This window comes from Vulpes vulpes, chromosome 7, assembly GCF_048418805.1.
Source record: "Vulpes vulpes isolate BD-2025 chromosome 7, VulVul3, whole genome shotgun sequence".
Taxonomy (NCBI): Eukaryota; Metazoa; Chordata; class Mammalia; order Carnivora; family Canidae; genus Vulpes; species Vulpes vulpes.
The window spans coordinates 125,302,831-125,324,016 of record NC_132786.1 but is presented as its reverse complement, the minus strand read 5'-3'; the positions used below and the strand labels follow the sequence as shown (position 1 = coordinate 125,324,016).

Sequence of the window (21,186 nt, the reverse complement as noted above, 5' to 3'; positions counted from 1 at the left end):
TCTTTGAGATCACTCGACGTAGCATGTAGCGTTTTGACTAAAAGGCCCCGTGGTTCTGGGGCCCTGGTTCACACTGTGTCACCTGAAGTGCAGGGGGGGGGGAAGCAAGGGACTCCTCACCTCAGGGCTGGGAGGTCAAGCCCCGGGGTTGGAACTTTAAAGAGAGAAAGTGCAGGAGTCCCTTTTGTGGATAACGGGGTAGTGGCCAGACTGGACTCCCGAAATCCTGTGTTTGCTTTCATAGCGGCCAACGCTTCTCTTAGGTTTTGATCTTCCGCATTAAGGTAAATACCAAAATAACATTCTGTTGAAACTATTTGAATACTCGTGATTCAATAAAAGTATAAAAATATCAACTTCATGGAATATCCTCGGTCTACCCAAGGCTTTTTCTCTTACCTTGACACAGAAATTTTTGCTGCAGATTTACTTCCTTTCTGTTCTTATAATAGTTCCTAATGACAGACCTAGAAACGGCCATGTAGTCATTCCCAAACGTCTGTGGAGCATCTGCTGTAAAAGGCACGGTGCTGGGATGGAGTGGTGAGTCGTGGCCGACGCGGCCCTGGCCCTTGCAAGGACGTATGGTCCGGTATGGCACGCTATAGGCCGCGGCAGGGCGATGGAAGTGTCCACATCCTGCCTAATGTGCTTAATAACGGCATGTGACCCCACCAGGGGTGCCGAGGAGGGGTTCCCCGAGAAAGGTGATGGTCAAGCTGGGGGGTGGGGAGAAATGGAGATGTGAGACTTGAGAGCTAGACTAGTTTAAATTGTGGGAAACGAGTGAGGTTGTAGGAAGTGCGGGACTGCTGGGCTAGGACAGAGCACGGGGAACAGGGGGCGTGTACGAAGCAGTACGTGGGGTCAGAGCCAAGGAAAGTGTCCGTGGGCCTCAGAACGGGCAGCGTTTACAGACGTGAGCCCCCACCCAGATCTAGGCCCAGCTCTCGTGTCTGGAGTTCAAGAGCAGAGGATCCGAGAAAGGTGAGCCGGAATGAGAGCAAAGCTGGGTCCCTGCCTGTGTGTCAGGCAGCTTATCCCAACGGTCGGGTCGAGGCGCCGCGTCGGAGCCCCCACGTCTGGAGCCGCAGAGGAGATGGGCCACGAGGCGTAGATCTGAAGCCCAGGTGACCCAGTGTTGGCAGAGCAAGGCTGGGAGGGAAGCGAGTCGGTGGAACGGCCGGACGGCAGGAGGGATTCAGACGCCCTTGTGAGGACTCGCGTGAGGATGAGTTACTTTAAAGGCGGGCAGTTTGTCGCGTGAACGGAGTCCTCCAGAAGTGTCCTCGTTCCCGAAGACCAGAGGGCGACCTCCCAGAACGACAGCTCCTCCGGAACGCGGAGGTGACCCCCAGAGCCCGTGATCCAGGTGTTACAGAAGCTTGGTTTTCCCCCAGCAGAAACGTCTAGAGAGTCTAGTAGGATGATGTTGGACGTGAGGGTGTTCCCATCACGATTCGGAGCGGAATGCAGGTGCTCAGTGGTGGCACCGGGCGGCCGCCCGGCTGAGCCCGAGCGCTGGAGGCCGTCCCTGCGCCCCGGTCTGTGAGCAAGACGCGGCCGTCCTGAGGCCTCGTGTGTCCCTGGCCCCGCGCGCCCCTCCTCGCCTCCCGCGGCCCAGGGTCTCTCCCGCGAGCTCGCCCGCCGGACTGTCCTTCTACTGCGGATTCCTGCCCGCAGCCCCGGACGTGCTGGGAAACTCGGGACCTCGGATTACCTGCTCGGTGACTTGCGCTTAGAGCCCGCAGAGCCTTGTAGGCGGCGCCCGTGCCAGGTCCGTCTTGACGACACGCCGAGTCCAGAGAAGGCTCGACGCTCTCCCGACGGAAGGCGGGGGCCTGCGGGTCTCTGCTGACTCGCGTGACGTGGGCATCAAAGTGCTCACTGGCTCTGCGGGCGAACGTCGGGCAGTCGGGAGGGCGCTGCGGAGCCAGGAAGACTCGGTTCCGGGCACGCACACCCCGCGCTGAGGCTCCTGTTCGTTGTGCCCGAGCGCCCTGCACTTCGTGAAAGGAGGCGAGTTGTAAGGGCCCAGCCACGTGCCGCGCGCTCGGCGTGAGTGCTCGCACCCTGGAGCCCGTGCCCCGGAGCTGGCCTCCGCCCGGCCTGACCCCGGAGCGGCTGTGCCCGCCTCGCGGGGTGGAGGCGCGGGCCTGGGTCTGCGCGGGGCAGCCCGCTTGGAGCCGCCTGCCCCGGCTGCTGTGCCCCCTCGGAACACAGCGGGGACGGCTGCGCGGGCGGCAGAGCGTTCGTCGCTGGGACGGACCGGCAGACCGGCCCCGGGCCCGGGAGATCCGCCTGCGGGTGGGCGTCGGTGAGGACCGGCGGGCGGCCGTGCGGGACGCTGTGAGCGCGGCGTCCGGGGGCCGTGACCCGGGCACCGCCTGGGCGCGCTCTCGCCAAGGCCTGCAGCAGAGCAGCGGCCCGCCTGTCCTCCAGGAGTCCGCGGGAGGTTACGGGGCGGCCCCGACGGGCCGTGAGCGCGGGGGGCCTGGGTGGCGTCGGCCTCCACAGAGGGTCCCCTCGCAGCGCCGCGCCCTGGCTTCCGTGTCGTCGGGAGCGGCCCGTGGCCATGTGAGCAGCCTGCTCGCACCGACCCCTCCGGCCGTCACCACCGCCCCGCCAGCGGCCCCGCCGTCGCCATCGTGCGGAACACGGCGCCCGCGCCTCAGGCCGTCCGCTCCGAGGAGGCGCCCGGGGGACTCCCGGGAGGCGCTTCTGAGGGCCCCAGCCCTGTGAACCTGCTCGGGAAACAGGTGAAGAAGCCCCCATTCACCTCAGGTTGCCGTGGGAAGTCTCCGCAGCGCCCACGGCCGCACGGCCCGTTCCACAGCAGGAGTCTTGGGGTTCTCCCCGGCAAGCCCGTCAGATCGCGGGGGCTCCTCACCGTGGCCCCTCAGATTACGGGGGCTCCTTACCGTGGGCCTCAGATCGCGGGAGCTCCTCACTGTGGGCCCTCAGATCGCGGGGGGCTCCTCACCGTGGGCCTCAGATCGCGGGAGCTCCTCACCGTGGGCCTCAGATCACGGGGGGCTCCTCACCGTGGGCCTCAGATCGCGGGGGGCTCCTCACCGTGGGCCTCAGATCACGGGGGGCTCCTCACCGTGGGCCTCAGATCGCGGGGGCTCCTCACCGTGGCCCCTCAGATCGCGGGGGGCTCCTCACCGTGGGCCTCAGATCACGGGGGGCTCCTCACCGTGGGCCTCAGATCGCGGGGGGCTCCTCACCGTGGGCCTCAGATCACGGGGCTCTGTCCGCCGACACCCCGCGGGCCGTCCCCGCTTCCCCACCGCCCGCCCCCACGTAATTCGGGGAGCCGCGGGCCCCGGCAGGAGTCGGGCGGCGCTGTGGTCTCCAAGGCGGTTCCGTCTGCCCGTCGGCCCAGGCCAGGGCCTCGGCTGCGGGTCGTGAAGGGCGGGGAGGGCGGGGGGCGAGCGGCCCCCTGGGCTCTCCCAAGCCGCCGCGTTGTTGTCAGTTCAGTGGGATGGCGGGTGGTGGAAGGTGTTCGAGAATGAACCGAAAATCATTTTCACAAGTGGATGATTACTTCTGCCGTTCCCGAGCCCTATCAGTGGCCCAGTTCGCAGCCTGCACTAATTGCTCTTTCAGCCTTGCCTGAGGTTTCTCTCAAGAAGGCCCTTTCCAGGACTGAGCGCCTCTGTATATTGATTTTCCCCCTTTCTGTATTTTCCTTGAGAAACGAAGCCCTGGGCAAGGAAGACTTTATCGTTCGACATGTAGGTTGATGGTTCCATTGCTTTGACTTGAAAGCTAGACTCCGGCGACCCCGCAGAATAGCCCTTTTATGCAGGCGCTGAAGGTCCCCATGTTCTGTACCCAGTAGGTTTTTCAAATATTCTTTAGTGATGATTTTTCATCATAAAGTGGAACCGTGAACTCCCACAGCGTGGACCCGGTGCAGACGCACGGCCACACTCTCCTTTCCGTTAGAAGCGTGGGCCACCAGCCCAATTGAAACTTAACTGCGGTATTTAGTACGGAGGGTTTTTTTGCACGTCGAAGCGTTCTCTGAACAATCTTCAAGTTAGAAAGGGCCTATAAAGTGCTTTTAAGGTGGTTGCGCAGCTGTAACTAGTGATTTCACGTTCCCATTTCCCATCTTAAATACGGCACACGGCGTGTTAGCTGTTTGTTTACTAGAATACTGCAGGGCGTGCTGGAGCTCAGACGGACTGTGCCAGCAAGTGGAGTTAAATCTCGATTTTAAAAACTAATTGGAAAATGAGTTCTTGAGATTTCATTAACTCTGTGCCCATATGTGTTAGCAGAAAATATACACCATTTACAGAAAAGTGGTTTAATTTATTATTATTAATAATTTTGGAGGGATTTTGGCTTCAAGGAAGACAAATCACAGAAGGATATACGTGAATCTCCTTTTAAAAAACGTTCAGAGGGGCATAGTAATGTTACCGATTTTTGTTTGCTTGAAGCTCATTTTTACCAAACTCCGTTTTTCTTACTCTGTTCTTGAGACCATTTTATTGGTAATAATACATCTTGTTAATGAGCAACACAGATCAAACAAAAGTGTTTATTCCTGTTGTCACAAAGCATCCTGATGGATTTCATAAAGGCTCTGCTTTTATTTATTTTTTTTTAGGCTCTGCTTTTGTCTACAAAATGAAAACTTTCAGAAGCAACTTGGCTTATTAACACATAACTCTTGTAGGGACCGTAGTGATATCATAAAGATTGTGCCGTTTGTGGTGTTGACAGTCTCTCGTGACTGTAGGCAGCTATGGGTAGAGAAGATGAAATATAATGCCGTTTGCCTTGGTGGTGGGCCTTATCAAAGTTCTTTAATTTTCTCTTTCCTTCTCTTCACGAGACGTTTTTCCTAACAGCACCCACATCCTATTTTAAATGTGCAGTCAAAAATCTTAAAGTTCAGTGTCCCATAGCCTATATTTGAAGATAGAGGATGACCTAAGAATACTTGGCAATACCAAAAAAAATGGTCCTAGGTGAATGAAACATTGGTACACAGTTTTGTGCCTTGTTTTCTAGCAATGGTTGCTGTGTCTCTTTGGAACTACTCGCACTCTCCATCAGAAGCAGACCTAGAAGAGGGATTACTTCTTTAAGATTATTGCTGTGTTTATACTGATTTATAAAACCAAATGCTTCAAGGCTTTAAGTCTTATGTGTTAAATCCAAGCTTTGTGTCAGTGCTGCTAATTTCTTTGTCACCTAATCCCATGTAAGAAGAGAAGATTTTAAAGTTAAGCAGGCAATTTTTTGTTCAAAGGGAACAGCTTCTTAATACTTTAAGTTGGATGTATTGATGAAAGCAAACACTATTAAGTAGTATCTGAGCAGTTACTTTAAAGTAATCCAAAATACTCCAGTTACAAGAGTATTGTGCTGCACTGGAAATGGTTCAGTGGAGAAAATGTTACATCTTTAGTACGAATTAGAATTGGAAATATGTTCTTTTCAAATATGTATGTACAAAAGAATATCTCTCTTACTCCCATTCAAATAATTCTTGGATCAAATTTAATTTAGATGAGGAATTTTTTCCCCCACGGCTATACTCTAATAGAGACCTGGAGAATGTAGTAGGACTGTGAAAAGGGCTGATATGTGTTCCTTCATTTCCCATCCACTTGCTACTTAGCTGAAATAATTTAACAAGGATAAGTATAAAAAATGCTTCGTTTAAAACCAAATTCGATAGGTTGATGAAAATGAATAATGTTGAAAACCCTATGGAAAAAAAAAGAAAAAAAACCTGGCTTTCCTCTTTAAAACCTCTTCAAAATAAGGTGAAAAAAGCCTAGCAGTGCGCATTAGAGAATGTTGCTCTCACGCTGTATGATAAATATTTATTTTACTGGATAACATCATAAATTGTCACGTAGAGCCCAGTTAACTCTGTGTTCCCAGTTTGACTGGTATTTGGCAGGTCTGATTTACATACCCTTGAAATTTTTTTAATTTTAGTTAATTATACAAGATTCAGAAGAAGCTAATTATGACTCAGCAGGTTACAAAATATTCAGGGAGATTATAACTGCTGAGCCGACTCCCCGACAGACCTGTAGGACATGAACCAAGGTAGTCTCTGTCCAGAATGACGAATATACTGCCTGGAAGATATTCTCTACATCTTTATTGTAGAATCAGATTCTATAAAGCAATAAAAAACCAATTTGTTTAGAATTCAGAAAGGATAATATTAATAATAGATTTTTAAAACTCTAAACTATCTTCATGAAACAGAAATGGATGACAGGTAAATAGCTTTCAAAGATCTGTTTAATTAATATCATTGCTAGATTTAGCCCTGTCGACCATACGTTCTCCTTTACAGAATTGTACAGTTATAATTGATGTTCATAATAATGACCCTGAGATGCTATAGGGTCCTTTCTAAATCATTAAAGAAAGATCAAATTATATTTTATAACTATTTGAAATCAAGTTGATGTATATATATACAAATTCTTTAAAAAATAGTTAATGGATATAGTCTATATAAAGTAACTCATTTTTAAATAATTAAGAATACTCAGTATCACTATGTAAGTGTAATGAACTGAATCTTACTGCCTAGTAGAGCATAATATGCTAAATGTAACTTTAGTATATGTTTCTGAAATAAAAACAACATTACTGGGTTTTTATCCATAAAAGAGAATTTGTAACCTAGCACTGAATATTTAAAAAAAAAAAAAAAAAGGTGACGAGAGAATACCTTTTGATGTTTATAGAAGTTTCTAATAAATGGACTATGTGATGATGACCAACTATTCAAAAGATTTCAGCTTTTTGCTTACTCTCCCCACAATTCAGTCCTCCTAAAGCTAAGACCACTGAACCACAAACTTGGGAATAGCCTTGAGAACTCATAAACCATTTAACCGTTAAAGCTTGTAGGAGTTCCACTGTACTCGCGTAGCTGTAGACCAAAGATAAGGATGTTTGTCATGGTACTTGACTTTGTTATATCAGATATAGGACTTATGGCTCTATAATGATTATGGTCCCCAAATTTCTCATAATGGTAATTTCTTTCTGATAATGAAAATAAGCCGTGCTCTCATACATTGCTAGTGGTAGTGTAAAATTGTACAGCCACTTTGGAAAACCAGTTTGGAAATTTCATGTAAAGTTACGCACACACTTGACATATAATTCAGTGATCCCGCTCCTAGATATTTACCCGAGAGGAATGAAAACGCAGGCCCACGCAAACACCTGTACATGCATGTTTATAGTAATTTTGTTTATGATTTGCTAGAAAAGTGAAAGCAATCCAAATACCCACCAACTGGCAAATGGATAAACATGTTGAAGTAACTTCATACAATGAAATATAATATTCATCAGTGAGAAGGAATGAACTCCTGATACAGACAACGGGGTGAATCTCAGAAGCCTTTTATTAACTGAAAGAAGCAAATACAATGTGCTCCATACTGTCTTTTTCCATCTATATGGCATTAAAAACCACGTAAAGTCAGATCAGAACAGCGCTTGCAGGAGCTAGGGGATGTGAGGAGGAGGTGAATCATAAAGGGGCCCAAAGGGAACGTTGCAGGGTTGCAGACGGGCTGTCAGTCCACTGTGGTGGTGGTTACCTCCCTGTGCCAACACTCACCAGGTCACACACCTGAAGCGGATGATTCTTCCTTCATGTAAACTCTACTAATAAACCTTACTTTAAAAAAAAAAAAGGAAGGTATACTCAGCGAAGAAATTCAGTGGAAAAGTAAAGACATAAAGACCAGTATGAAGAAGCACCTGGCCGGTTCAGTAGAGCATGCAACTCTTGATCTTGAGGTCCTGAGTTCGAGCTCTACGTCGGGCATAGAGATTATTAAAAATACATGTATATATGTGAAATTCATCTTTAATCTCCAGCATGGTATTCACTGCAGGCTTAACATTTTGGTGCATCTTACTGGATGTTCTTGCTATGCATATACTATAAGCTCATGTGACTGCTTTTTTTAAGTTAGCTTTATAATAATTTTTCCATATCCTCCCTTCTTGGCATCACTTTTAATGGCCATTTACCCATTCCTTACCATTTGATTCTTTAACGGTTTTGGGGTTTTTATTTTAAACAATATTGATGAACATCTTGTTCTTCACTCTTAATTTTAAATTTCTCTCACGCCTGGAATCTAATTTTATACCAGTAAAAAGGCAGCTAGACAGTGATACTAGGTACTAATCATTCCTAGAGTGAAAAAAACTTTGAGATTTGTTGAAGTTGAATTCAATGTGTTCTTATTCAGTATAGTTATCTTTTCTGATGTATTTGTGTCCATTTTATTTCATAACATTTTTGTCTGGCTAATGTGGAAACTGAAGAGCAGAAACTATCATTTTTGCTGCATAGCATTTATAACATTTCCTTTATGCAGTTAATCTTTTTTGAATTGTCTTTTTTTTTTCATAGTACAATTCATGCCTAGCAACTTTCTAGACGTGCTTGTTCAGTTGTGACTTCCATATATGGCTGATTAAATTCCTTCTCGTAGTGCAACACCCCAAAATACGTCATGGCCCAACATTCAAATGCCTTCCTTGGTTCCAGTCTCAAATGTCTTTCATCCAGTTTCTTATGACACCTCCCAATGTCCAGTGTACACGTCTATGTGTCCACCCACGGCTCTGCTGTTGTCGGAGAATTCCTACATCGTCATTCCCAGTTTGTTGGCGCGTGATTTTGAATGGTGTTGCAGCGGGTGTAGTATTCCTCGTGTAAGACCGTTGCTCCCAGGAAGACTTGCCGACACTTGCTTGGGGTGTTGATGGTTTGCATGTCACCGTTCACCTTCACTTGCATATGACCCAGCAGCGTGCTGAGCGAGACACTTGAAGGAGCGGAGAAGTGGGCCGTGGTCACGGGCAAAGGTGACTCTAGATGTCTTCTGTGGCTCCGAGGCAGCTGTTTGGTGTACATCTTGCATCTGTCGTGTCCACAGTACCCAGCTCCTGAGGTCATTGCTGTTAACCCTGTGAGAGGAGTTTGGGTGTGTGCCTTTCAGGAGAGGGAAATGACACAGGAGAGGCAGCAAGAGAGCAGCGAAACACTGTCACCAAAACCGTAGAAGAGAAATTAGAGGCTAGAGCGCAGGTGAGGCAAAGGGCGTTGGAGGGACCTCAGGAGGAGCTAGTGAACAGCTGAGAACAGTAGCCGTGGATGCTAAATGAATTCGAGTTATGCCCAGGAGCGTGGTGTCAGGGGTGTTGTGCAAGCCCAGCAGAAGTTACCCAGCTAGCGGATGTGTCTGGAAGAAACTACGTAATTGATTTGGGCAGTGCAGATGATGATTTCCCATGCAAAAGCCTAGTTTTTATTTCCACTTTGAGTAATTGCATGTTTGTTTTCTTGATTCTCAAAATCCAGAACCCAGGACACCAAGCTCATAGATACAGAGACTGGCTGCCAGAGCCGGGCAGGCTGGAGGTTGGACAGATGGGGAAGAGGTATTAAAAAGAATTTAAAAAGAGTGCCCATCCATTTCAACATGCCTCAGCCAACATCCTGCATTTCTTCTTAAAAATGGGGCGAGAAGGTTTGCTTTGCTTTGCAAAATATAATTATGTAAGTAAGACAGAAACGAAAAAGTCATGCCAAGATTTTAGTTTTAAAAATCATGAAAGCCTCTGGGGGTGCCTGGGTGTCTGCGTCGTTTGAGCTTCTGACTCTTGGTTTGGGCTCAAGTCATGATCTCGGGGTCGTGGGACAGAGCCCCACGGGAGCTCTGCGCTCAGCAGGGAGTCTGCTCCTCTGCCTCTCCTCTGCCTCTCCCCTGATCACGTACTCTCTCTAAATAAATAAATGTTAAAATAAAATAAAATAAAAACGAGAGTCTCAAGACTTTTAAGCCCCCAAATAAATGATTAACCGTAGTACTTTTTTATTACTCAGAATTGCAAATAAATTTAGTTTGCATAGCCCTTACAGTGATAAACCTTCACATCAGAAATAAAGGACTGTGATAAAATATTGAAAAATCTTGAATTTAAAAATTAGGCCTGCAGTCATCACATTTCAAACTTCTAACCGTGTTTCCCACTGTCGTAGAAGGTGTGTTTAAGGTTCCATGGTCAAATTTTAAAATAGCTCTCCATGATATGCTTCACTTGATTAATTTTTAGCATCATCTTTTTCTTCCTTGATATATGTATCTATATATTCAGTGAGAACCCAAGTCCTATTCTCAAATGATTGACTATTCATTTCACCTCATGTTACCCATAGCAACGCAAAGTTAAACCGAAGCCCAGGTTGTAACTCTGTTGAATTATGCCACGGCCTCCTCACCCACGTTAGGGTCTGAATTCCGTGGTTAGGAAAATTTGCAGCAAGATACTTGCATAAATCAGCTCAACCAGCAAATCATGAGACTGGGAGACACCGCAGAAATCAGCAAACCAAGTCCTCCGGTTGATAGTCGAAGAAACGGGAACGGGGATGGGTGCGGGCCTCACTCGGGGTCAGCTAGCGGGACAGTGACCCTTGGCTCTGTAGCCGCCGCCTCCGTGAGCCCCACTCCCCAGCCCCGGTCATCGGAGAGCCGGGACACTGGGCGCCCTGTCCCCAGTTGTCGCCTTGGTCTCTCCGAAGACGTGTGCGTAAGAATACAATTCCCACTGGTTCTTTGATTATACTTTCTGGCTCCAACTTCGCTCAGTTTGTCATAAGAACTAACAAACCGGGCAGCCCCGGTGGCGCAGCGGTTTAGCGCCGCCTGCAGCCCAGGACGTGATCCTGGAGACCCTGGATCGAGTCCCACATCAGGCTCTCTGCATGGAGCCTGCTTCTCCCTCTGCCTGTGTCTCTGCCTCTCTCTCTCTGTCTCTATGAATAATAAAATCTTTAAAAAAAAAAAAAAAAAAAGAACTAACAAATCGATGAGCCATGTAAGTCAGTTCCCTTTCAAGAACCTAGAATAAGCTCAGTCATCCTGTACCACAGAAGCGACGTGCTGTCTCGGCGTTCAGATGAACTCAACTTTGCCTTTAGCAGGCCGCTCTCAGGAATAGAAACACGGAAGAAACACGATTACACAGAGCCGCACCGTTATTCATCTAAAATATTCTTTGCTTGTTTTTCTAACCAGATATCTGTATGCCCTGGGACAGAAGGTTTGGAAAAGATGGAAAAAACGGTACTTCGTTCTCGTTCAGGTCAGTAAATTATTTTCCTGATACAGAATCCATCCAACACAGCAGTTCTCAAACTTTTGTCTGGTGGGTTAGATCTACTGATTGATATTCACTGTGTTAGAAACTAAAACTTAAGACCTTTGAATATTTCATTTTAAAATAAAAGTACTAGGTTTTTTACATGCTAACACAAGCGACATTTTTGTGTAAAACAACTGTTTATAACTGTTTTCTGAACCAAACAATTTAGGGAAATGAGCGGCATTATTTTACACTTTTTCACATCTCTTTAATGTCTAGCTTAACAGAATGCAGCTGTATTTTCATATCAACTTCTGCATTCAATCTGTTGCAATATCAGATGAAATTTAGCCTCTGGAAAATTCCACTGTACACACATGAGAGAATAACTGTGAAAAAGGCAGATGATGCCTGAATATTATTACAAAAATAGTTTTGACCCTGCAGATTCCCTGAAACGATCTTAAAGTTCTCGAGGATGACAGGACCATACCTTGTGAAAAGCTGCAACATTTCTGGTATTTTATAGATAAAGCATAATACTTAGAAGCTCCTGTGTTTTACAGATAAGCAATTTTTACGACCTATGCACATAATTACATCTTTAAATTACCTGGACTGGTGGATTTGATTGCAGTAGGGTTCTGCATATAGACCGATTACTGGGACAGACATTCTGGTGGACTCTGTTTTGTTCGTTGTTTTTAATCATGGGGGACAGTTGCTCATCGAATATACTCAAGTTAAACGTGCATTGAAGAGTGACCTTCTGAGTAGTAGTCGTTCATTCTATGATGAGTCCAAGCCATTTTATTCCCAATGGGTATATATGAAAAGAAAATCATCCTTGGTGCTCTCAACATAAAACAGTCTCTAAAATCTTATCAGTTCCTACACATGCGTTGAGCAGACTTACGTGGCATCAGAATGACGTGAACGATGAGGCGGGAAACCTGTCAGTAAGGCTCTCTGTCCACTGTTGGATGTGCCACCATCTCATGGTAACTTCATGAAAAGTGTGAAAATTCAGTCAAAAGCTTTACCTGCATAGTACACAGCCAGCCTGTCTGGTTAAAATGTAGCTTCATGTGATGAAAGCCAGTATTTGGTCAGCTAATTTAACCAAAGATACACCTACATGTGCACACCCACATCGACAATCTTGATACAAAGCCCAGGCATTTGCTTTGAGTGCGGGTCTCCTGTTTGAAGTTCTGGGTCGTGGTCTGTCCTCCAGAAACCAAACCCACGAGACCTCTCCTTTAGCTTCCAGGTTTAATTTTTTTACATTGGCACAAGAACTTAAATGCATTCATTTACTAAGCAGTTTTAACGCAGATCTTTCTGGGCATTTATGTCCTATTTATGTCATATTCCTATTCATGTCTCCTCTATATCCTACAGATGTCTCACTCATCTATAACGTCACAACTTTGTATTAGCAACTAGTCTTTATCAGATCTTTTTAAAGCACTCAACTGATTTTTCACAGAAACAGTAGCTTTTTCATAGTCACACTTTGTGCATTACTCTGCAGATTTTTTCTTGATTCCATATTTTTAATAGCTGATGTTATTGGCACAAAACTGACTAGCTGACTCTTCACAAGCAGGGCGTCTTACATATTAGTCATTACATTTTTTTTATTTTTAGGGTTTTTTTATACAGACTTTTATTTTTTTAAGTATTTTATTTATTCCTGAGAGAAAGAGAGAGAGAGAGAGAGAGAGAGGCAGAGACACGGCAGAGGAAAAAGCAGGCCCCATGTAGGGAGCCCGACGCAGGACTCGATCCCAGGTCTCCAGGATCAGGCCCTGGGCTGAAGGCGGCACTAAACCGCTGAGCCACCAGGGCTGCCTCAGACTTTTATTTTTTTAGAGCAGTTTTAGGTTCACAACAAAATTGAGAGGAAGGTACAGACATTTTTCAATATGCCCCCTGCCCCCACACATGCCACAATCTCCCCATCATCAGCGTCACTTGGTACGTGAGCCGACATTGAACATGGTAGTCATCCAGCAAGTGCTGTTAATGTCAAGGTTCACTCTTGGTGCTGTGTGTTGTGTGTGCGCCAACAAATGTTTGGTGGCATATGTCCACCATTGAGGTGTCCTGCAGAGTATTTTCACTGCCCTAAAGATCCTGTTTCCTGCCTATTCTCCCTCATGGCAAAAACCTCATGGTGGTTTTTACCAACTCCATAGTTTCACCTTTTCCAGGGTCGTAATCTTACAGCACGTAGCCTTTTCAGACTGGTTTCTTTCACTTAATAATATGCTTGTAAGTTTTCTCTGTGTCTTTTCATAGCTCGATAGCTCATTTCTTCTTAGCACCGAATAATATTCCATTGTCTGGGTGAATCACAGTCTGTTCGTTCATCCACCCATGGAAGGACATCTTGGCTGCTTCTGAGTTTTGGCAATTATGTATAAAGTCGCTATAATCACTCCTGGGCAAGTTTTTATGGAGACATAAGTCTTCAGCTCCTTTGGGTAAATACCAGAGTGCAGTTGCTGGATCATGTTCATTATGTTTTAAAAAATGAATCGGAGAGTGTGCGTTAGTCTAGAGACCTGGTTAAATGACAGGTTAAAAGAGTTCAACTATGTTCATTGTGTATATGAAAATGGACTCCATTGGAGCTGTCTGGAGAGATCAGGTGATCACCTCAAGCTTTTGGCCAGGCGAGGTTTGAGGTAATCCTCTGCTCCTTGCCTTATTTTCTAGCGTGTGATTACAGGAATCAAAAGTTATAGGACAAACTCGTACATGTTGATGATCACTCTATAAAAGACTTTAGGAATGAAAGGATACTTTGAGATCATTAATTGAGATATCTTTGAGGAACATTAACCATGTCTCTGGGAAGCTAGAGCGTTCTCTTGGTAACAAAAGTAAGTTTAACATTTTAATTTTTTTTTAAGGTTTTTATTTAGTTGAGAGAGAGAGCATGTAGGAGCTGGGGATGGGGCAGAGGAAGAGAATCTCAGGCGGACTCTCCGCTGAGCATGGACTGCAACTCAAGGCTCCGTCACAGGACCCTGAGACCATGACCTGAGCTGAAACCAAGAGTCAGATGCTTACCTGACTGCACCATCCAGGCGCCCTAAGTGTAACATTTTAAAGGGCACATTTTTAATTTAAACCCATAGGTAAAATTTAAAGATGAGCTCATATGTTCCATAATGGAAATGCAGAAAAAATCACCACCAGACTATAATGAATTCATATTTACTCTACCTGAGATACCATCTTGCCATCTAAAGTCACATTTAAGCATTATAATTTTGCACAAATATATGTAATACACATGCACTAGTACAGAGAATTCCACGGCCAGACCTAGTGAGGTAAACATGCCAGTACTCTGGCAACTTTCTGAAGTTTTAAATACAATTAAATCTTCCTTTCAATTCCAAATGTAATGGGAAGACAAATTGAATGCACACACTTCAAAATCAAGATGGATGTGTATGGAGATTCAGTGCGAGTGACCCGTTGGGAGGAACTGGGTGGTTTTTATTAGTATTTTTAAAGAGCACTCTCATTCTGTTGGCACGCAGCTTGTAGGTTCATACCTGCGGGCTGCATTATTGAAAGGTGAAGGAGTCATTTTTCTAGGGAGGCCACTGTCCCCCTGCTGTGTCTGCTGCTGCCGTCGGCAGAATGGTGCTCTGGCGATAATGTGAATCTCATCACCACTTGTGAGTGGGTATTATGTGAGTGATATAGCTGGAGATGTAGCCATCAGCTCAAGAATTTGTACTCATAAAAATTGATTGAGAGTCTGGTTTGGCCAGCTGCAAAGTCATTGTTCGAAGTGAACACTCGAATAGCTGCTGAGGTGAAAAGACCTTCATATAAACATTTAAAGCAGAATCCAGAATGGGGAAATATTGATTAACGTGGGGTGCTTATTTAGCTTCTAAGTACGATCGTAAATAAGATTAGTTTGGTCCCCATTCAGATTCTGAAGTCGGTGTAGTTACCATATTGAATAGATTTTTACGTTTTGTAAGAGGCTGCCTTTTTTTTTTTAATGAAGATGGTAAATGTTAGTTTAAGCCAAATTGAAAGAACAATTGATTTTGAAGAATATGTTGGAAATCTTATCAAAATTAAACTCCAGTGTTTCTTATTCATTTTTCTTGTGCTTATTCAGCATTTTAGTATTAGATTTGGAGGATATCATGGTTGTAGAGTGCTTATAGCACTAATATATTTTTGTTTGTTATAGTGCAACCATTTAATAGCTTTGAAATTCTCTGATTTAATCAAACTGGATTATTTCGTAATTCTGTAGTTTCTAGTGCCTATTCAAATGCTTCCACATATTGCATATTCTGCAATAAAGTTAGATATTTCTGAAGCAATTCCCTGCTACAGTTATTGCTGTATCTTTTCTAATATTTACTAAGCAGTAGTAGCAGCCATTTGTGTGAAGCACTTTTAACACATTATCTTATTTAATCCTCAGAATAAGGTATGTTTGAGGGATAGGTAATAAATACGATCCCTGTTGTACAGACGCAGTCGACGTACAAAGGGATTATTATCGGTATGTGGTGGAGTCAAGCATTCAAACCCAAATTTAATCTGCAAAGTAAGTAGGCTTTTATTTTCTCTGTCGTAACGCCGTGACTAAATCGAGGCACACAAACACAGTTGATCTGAAGACAAACAGATACAGGGATGTAGGAATAATCACCGTGGATCATTAATTTCAGGAGGCACCAAAGAGTCTGACGACAAATGGCCAGTAAGTGAGAGCACAGGGCGTCTCACGCGCACGAGGGCCACTTACTGGGTGACATCACTAGAAACCGAAGTAGACATCGATGTTGTTTTGGCCCCGTATCAAAGTGTTCACTGCTTGTTGTCGACGTGTCAGAATCATGACTCGAAGTTGCTGCAAACAACAGCAGGCTATCAAGACGTCATGTTAATTACCCATGAGCTGAGTTGGCACAGGATGCGAACAGTCGGCCGTGTCACTGAGTGACGCGGAGCTGCTGCAGACTTCCGAGAGTGCTCCCTGGGAGACGCCACCAGGAATCCGCCTTAGACGTGAAAGCAGTGGCTGCCCCAGCCTGTCGCCCTCAGAGATGCTCAGGGCGCGTGCAGAGCCCCCGCCGCGGGCTGCTGTCCCGTATGTGAGATACCGGTGATGCGTGGGGCTGTGTGGTCAGGGTGGAGGCTTAGGACAGCGGCTGTGTCGGCCCAGAGCAACGTGCAGCGCAGAGAGACACTGTCAGACCAAGAAAGTCATGGACAGTGGCTCTCTAGCTGTATGTTTTAATTTTTTTTTTTTTTTTTATTAGAGAGAGAAGCAGGCTCCGTGCTGGGAGCCTGATGTGGGACTCGATCCTGGGGCTCCAGGATCACACCCTGGGCTGAGGGCGGCACTAAACCACTGAGCCACTAGGGCTGCCTGCTTTATGTTTTAAATTTATTTAAAGTTTACAAACCCAGGGCACGTTCAATGTAGGATAAAATCAAATCATACAGAATTATTTATGGAGAAAATGAAGAGCCGTCATCAACAACAGCCCTGCCTTCCGCACAAGCATTGCCATCTTATTCCCGTTCTCCTTCCCAAACGACCGTTGCCAGGGAACCATCGCCGGTAGGATGGCCTTCTCCACTTCTCTCAGCGTGTTTGTGCTCACGCATGTGCGCACACACCCTTCGCTTCTTAACAGGATCATCCCGTGTGTATGCTGTAGATTGTTTTGAGCCCCTGTTAAAAATATTACAGATGAGGTGCCACGTCAGCACGTAAAAATCCACTTTATTCTTTTGACTGAGTCCTATACTATGGATTAACTGATGTAATAAATGCCCCTCGTTGTTGGACATTTAAGTTTTTCCTTTTCTTTAGTCAATAAGCGATGCTGGGGCACCTGGGTGGCTCAGTCGGTGAAGCATCTGGCTCCTGATGGCGACCTCAGGTTTGGGACACGGAGCCCCACGTTGGGCTCCGCGGTGAGTACACAGCCTGCTCACGATTCCTCCTCCCCCGCTGCCTCTCTCTCTCCCTCTCTCTGAAAAGACCAGCAGTGGTACAATCAATATACACGGTTTGTTATCAAGCTTCGTGTGTGTGTGTGTGTGTGGCAGTGTTCTTACAGAAAAGGGATAACTGGGCCAAAGGGCATGGGTCTCTATACCATGGAGGATCACGAAGCTTTAGGTGACTCAGGAGTGCTTAGCTACCAGAACTTTGGCCTGCTTTTTCATTTGTCATTTTTTTATAATAAACAGTCCTCATGTGTCGAGTAGCATACATTATTTTCTTTCAAGATGCACAGTTGCCATATGAAAGAAAATCGAAAGTCCTATTGGTTGTAGGGCTTATTTGAAGCAAAATGTTAGTGAACAAGAATTTTTTTAGTTTTTTATTTTTTTAAAGATGATTCTTGCTTTGTGATCATTGAGCTTTCCATAGTGGAGAAAAAATGGTCATATTATTTTATACAGTTTACCCCTGAACGTGAACCACCAATGCGTTTATTTTTCAAAATAGTTCTAAAATGTGAGCTATCACATGACGATTTACCTGTGTCTTAGGAGCTAAAATCACAAAACACAAGATGAAGTGAACGTGGGTTGGATTTAATAAGGAGGCTCTCGTAAGGATCAGGCAGTGATCCTGATGCAAAAATGCCTCTTTTGTATTTACCCGGTATTCCCTTACAATTCCTGTTGTTGTCATCCTGTTTAGATTCCAGGGAAATGTCTGATTCCTCTTACTGTATAGCTCATTCCTATAAAAAAGCACAAAGGACCTATGAATGAGAATTGCCCAGTATTGTGAAGTCAGAATTAAATATTGTGGGCTCAGGGTTTTTTTTTAGAAAACTGTTTTTCAAGTCTCAGTTTTTGCAAGCTGTGCGCTAACGCGTATGTATGTATTTACATGCACACACATCTCTGTCCGTGCTACATACAGAGTGCGCCTGCCACTTAGCAAAGACTCAGTAGGTATTTAAGTGAGTGAATATTATCTGCCCTTTACTTTGGGTTCCTGCTCAAACCTCTGTATGGAACATAATATTGTCTTCTGTTTGTGCACACACGACAACACCTATGTGTCCTGTTTGACCTGTAGCCCGAACAGTGTCCTGCTTACATCCGTCCTCTGCAGTTCATGTGCCGCTGTCCTAGCTGGAACTACCCTCAGCTTCACACCGACTCCTACGGTGTCATCCTGCCATTCTCCCTGGAACCTACTGTTTGCATTGCCAAAATCATGTATTTGAGGCATAACCCAGGTCTTGCCATTTGCTGCTGAAGTCGTCCAGTGACTTCCCATTAGGCTTACAATTACCCCACCGGCGACCTGGAGCAGGCCCTGCAGACCCGGGCCCGCGGCTTCCTGTCTGGTGTGTCCTCTCACACCGAGCAGCGCTCCGGCTTGCAGTGTTCACCCTGGATTAATTACGGTGCCAAGAATTGGAGTTCAGTGTCTCAGTCACTGCCCTCCCTCTCCAAATGTACCCCAAATATATAATACGGGTTTATTTTTTACGATATGATTTCTATGCAAACAGGCCTTTGCGATGAGTCCTGTGCTATTTGCTCGTCTAATGGTTGTTGGGCTACTCGTCAGCCCGTCTATAGAAATTCTGAACATTCTCTTGCTTTCGCTTCCCCATGGCTGGCTCATTCTGCCAACCCATTTAAGTATCCAGTCAAATGTCATCTTAAATGGGCCTTTTCTGTCCACCCAATCTAAAGTATCTCTGTCCCAGCACCTTGTTTTATATTTTTCAGAGTATTTATTTCTAATCAAAATGATCTTTTTTATTTATGTATTTTCCTATTAATTCTTTACCCCTTCTAGAATATATGTCCCATGAAAATAAGGACCTTGTCTTTCTTATAATCTACTGTGAGTAGAAACTATTTGTTAAATATATGTGTGTTATCACTCTGAGCATTGTTTTTAAAAGACTGCCTTTCCCCTCTTCAGTTTCTACACCAATGGCTAAATCGTTTTTAGGCCATTTGGTCAAGACAATAAATATATATTCCCCTCAAATCCATCATGATCTTGAAGATATAGTCCTTTTCCTTGATTAAATTAAGCTGTGGGATTTTTTTTAAAAAAATAACTCTAGCGGCACCTTTGGCCTCTACCAAGAGCGTTTCCAGCTAAGGATTTTTTAAGCCTTAATCTTTACTGAAATTAGATGGTGGCAGTTGCTAAGCTGCCAGCTGTTAACATGATCTCTGCAGTAGGAATACAACATGCAAACCTGAACGCTGTGGTCTCTGAAAACTCATAGTTAGCACTTACACGTGTGGACACAGACAGGTGTTGAACAGGTTGGCAATTGAAAATGAAATGGGCGGGTTCCCAGACCAGATGCAGGTACCTCGTGGGACCTCAACAACTTAAGGGAAGGTGCCCCGTCAAAGGTAGTGATGCCAAAACCCGATTTAATGCTGTCCTCAGATTAAAGTCTGTTTTATCCCCCATTTCTCAATAAATCCATTCTCGATGGAGTTAAGAGTGGATTGGGTAAAGTATACTGAATGTTTATCATTGCTCTATCTTTCCACTGAAAGGATTTTCAATTGCAATGTAGTATATTATATAAGCTTTGTTCCGTAATAGACATGGAAGCTTATAAGTGAAAACAAATACTAGGTCAGACCACCTGTTTCTGTCTAATTCCCTGTCATGTGGTGATGGGACAGTGTGGAGGCTGCAGAACCTTACCTTGGGGGCCCAGGGAGCTGGTCCCATAGCTTCTCTGCCAGCAACATGGTTTAACCATTCGCGCCAACTGATACCCCTGTTGCGGAGTGCAGCTCCTCACATTACCCTTAACTTGTTGGACACTGGCTAGCAAACCGGCAGCCACAAGGTGTTAGCACCATTCAGGAGCGTTCACTAGAATGTACGCTGCAGGTTCATTGTGGAGTTTGGCTCAGGAGTGTGATTGAACATGACCTCGCAAAAGACGTGGGTAAAGTGAAAGCTCTTGGGAAGACTCAGGAAATCCAAAGAAGTGTAAAATACAGTACTTTTATGGAACTAGAACTAGGAGCCAGTGAGTTAAAGGGTGGTATTCATGGTTAGTTGCTTCTGGAGCCAATGTATTAAAAAGCCAAGCTGTACTTTTTTCAGTTGTCTCCTGGGTCAGGTTTCCTAATTCTCAGTGATAGCTTTGTTAGTGGCTGGTGTTTTGTTACTCTTCCATCTGTACTCTTCATTAAAACCCTCAGCCCAGGTACGACTCATTCTGGGTCTGTGGAGGGACTTTTGAGGTTTTAAAAGATTAAATAAAACATTAAAAGAAGTACAAAACAAAGCAAATGTTTAATACATTGTCATTTAAGTCACCATGGCTGGGCAGCCCAGGTGGCTCAGCGGTTTAGCGATGCCTTTGGCCCAGGGCGTGACCCCGGGGTCCTGGGATCGAGTCCCATGGCAGGCTCCCTGCACGAGCCTGCATCTCCCTATGCCTCTCTCTGTCTCTCTCTCTCTCTCTCATGAATAAATATATAAAAAAAAATAATTAAATAGAATAAAATAAATCACCATACCTTTAGAAAGTAGGTGATTCCTTTGAAGTTAAAGGGCTTTTTGTTTTGTTTTGTTTTTATTTCTAAAATTTCTAAAAATCTTGAATTTGGTACTTAAAATTTTATGTATCATGTTAAGGCATTATTTAAAGCTAGCTAGAAATATAGTACTTAAAAATAAAAAAAAAATAAAAAAATAAAGCATAAAACAGTAGCCAGACTTGTATTCCAAGTTACATAAAGAAGCAACACTGATGTTAAGCATTTTACATTCCATATTTAAAAAAAAAGAGGGGAATGGGTGACGGGCACTGAGGTGGACACTTGACGGGATGAGCACTGGGTGTTTTTCTGTATGTTGGTAAATTGAACACCAATAAAAATTAATTAAAAAAAAAAAGAAAAGAAAAAACAAGCCTTTTGACGGGTAATTTTGAAGATTAGACCTTAAATGGCAAGCAAATTTTT

At 44.9% G+C, this 21,186-nt stretch overlaps 1 protein-coding gene across 12 annotated transcripts in view; it reads left to right on the top strand.

Annotated features, from left to right (window-relative positions):
* Positions 1-21,186, top strand: part of CADPS2 (calcium dependent secretion activator 2) — a 449,851-nt gene that overhangs the window by 282,203 nt on the left and 146,462 nt on the right. For all 12 annotated transcript variants that reach the window (XM_072764916.1, XM_072764924.1, XM_072764914.1 and 9 more), the window contains exon 9: positions 11,115-11,181. In XM_072764916.1, the coding sequence (XP_072621017.1) occupies positions 11,115-11,181 (67 nt within the window). The remainder of the gene's footprint in view (positions 1-11,114; positions 11,182-21,186) is intronic.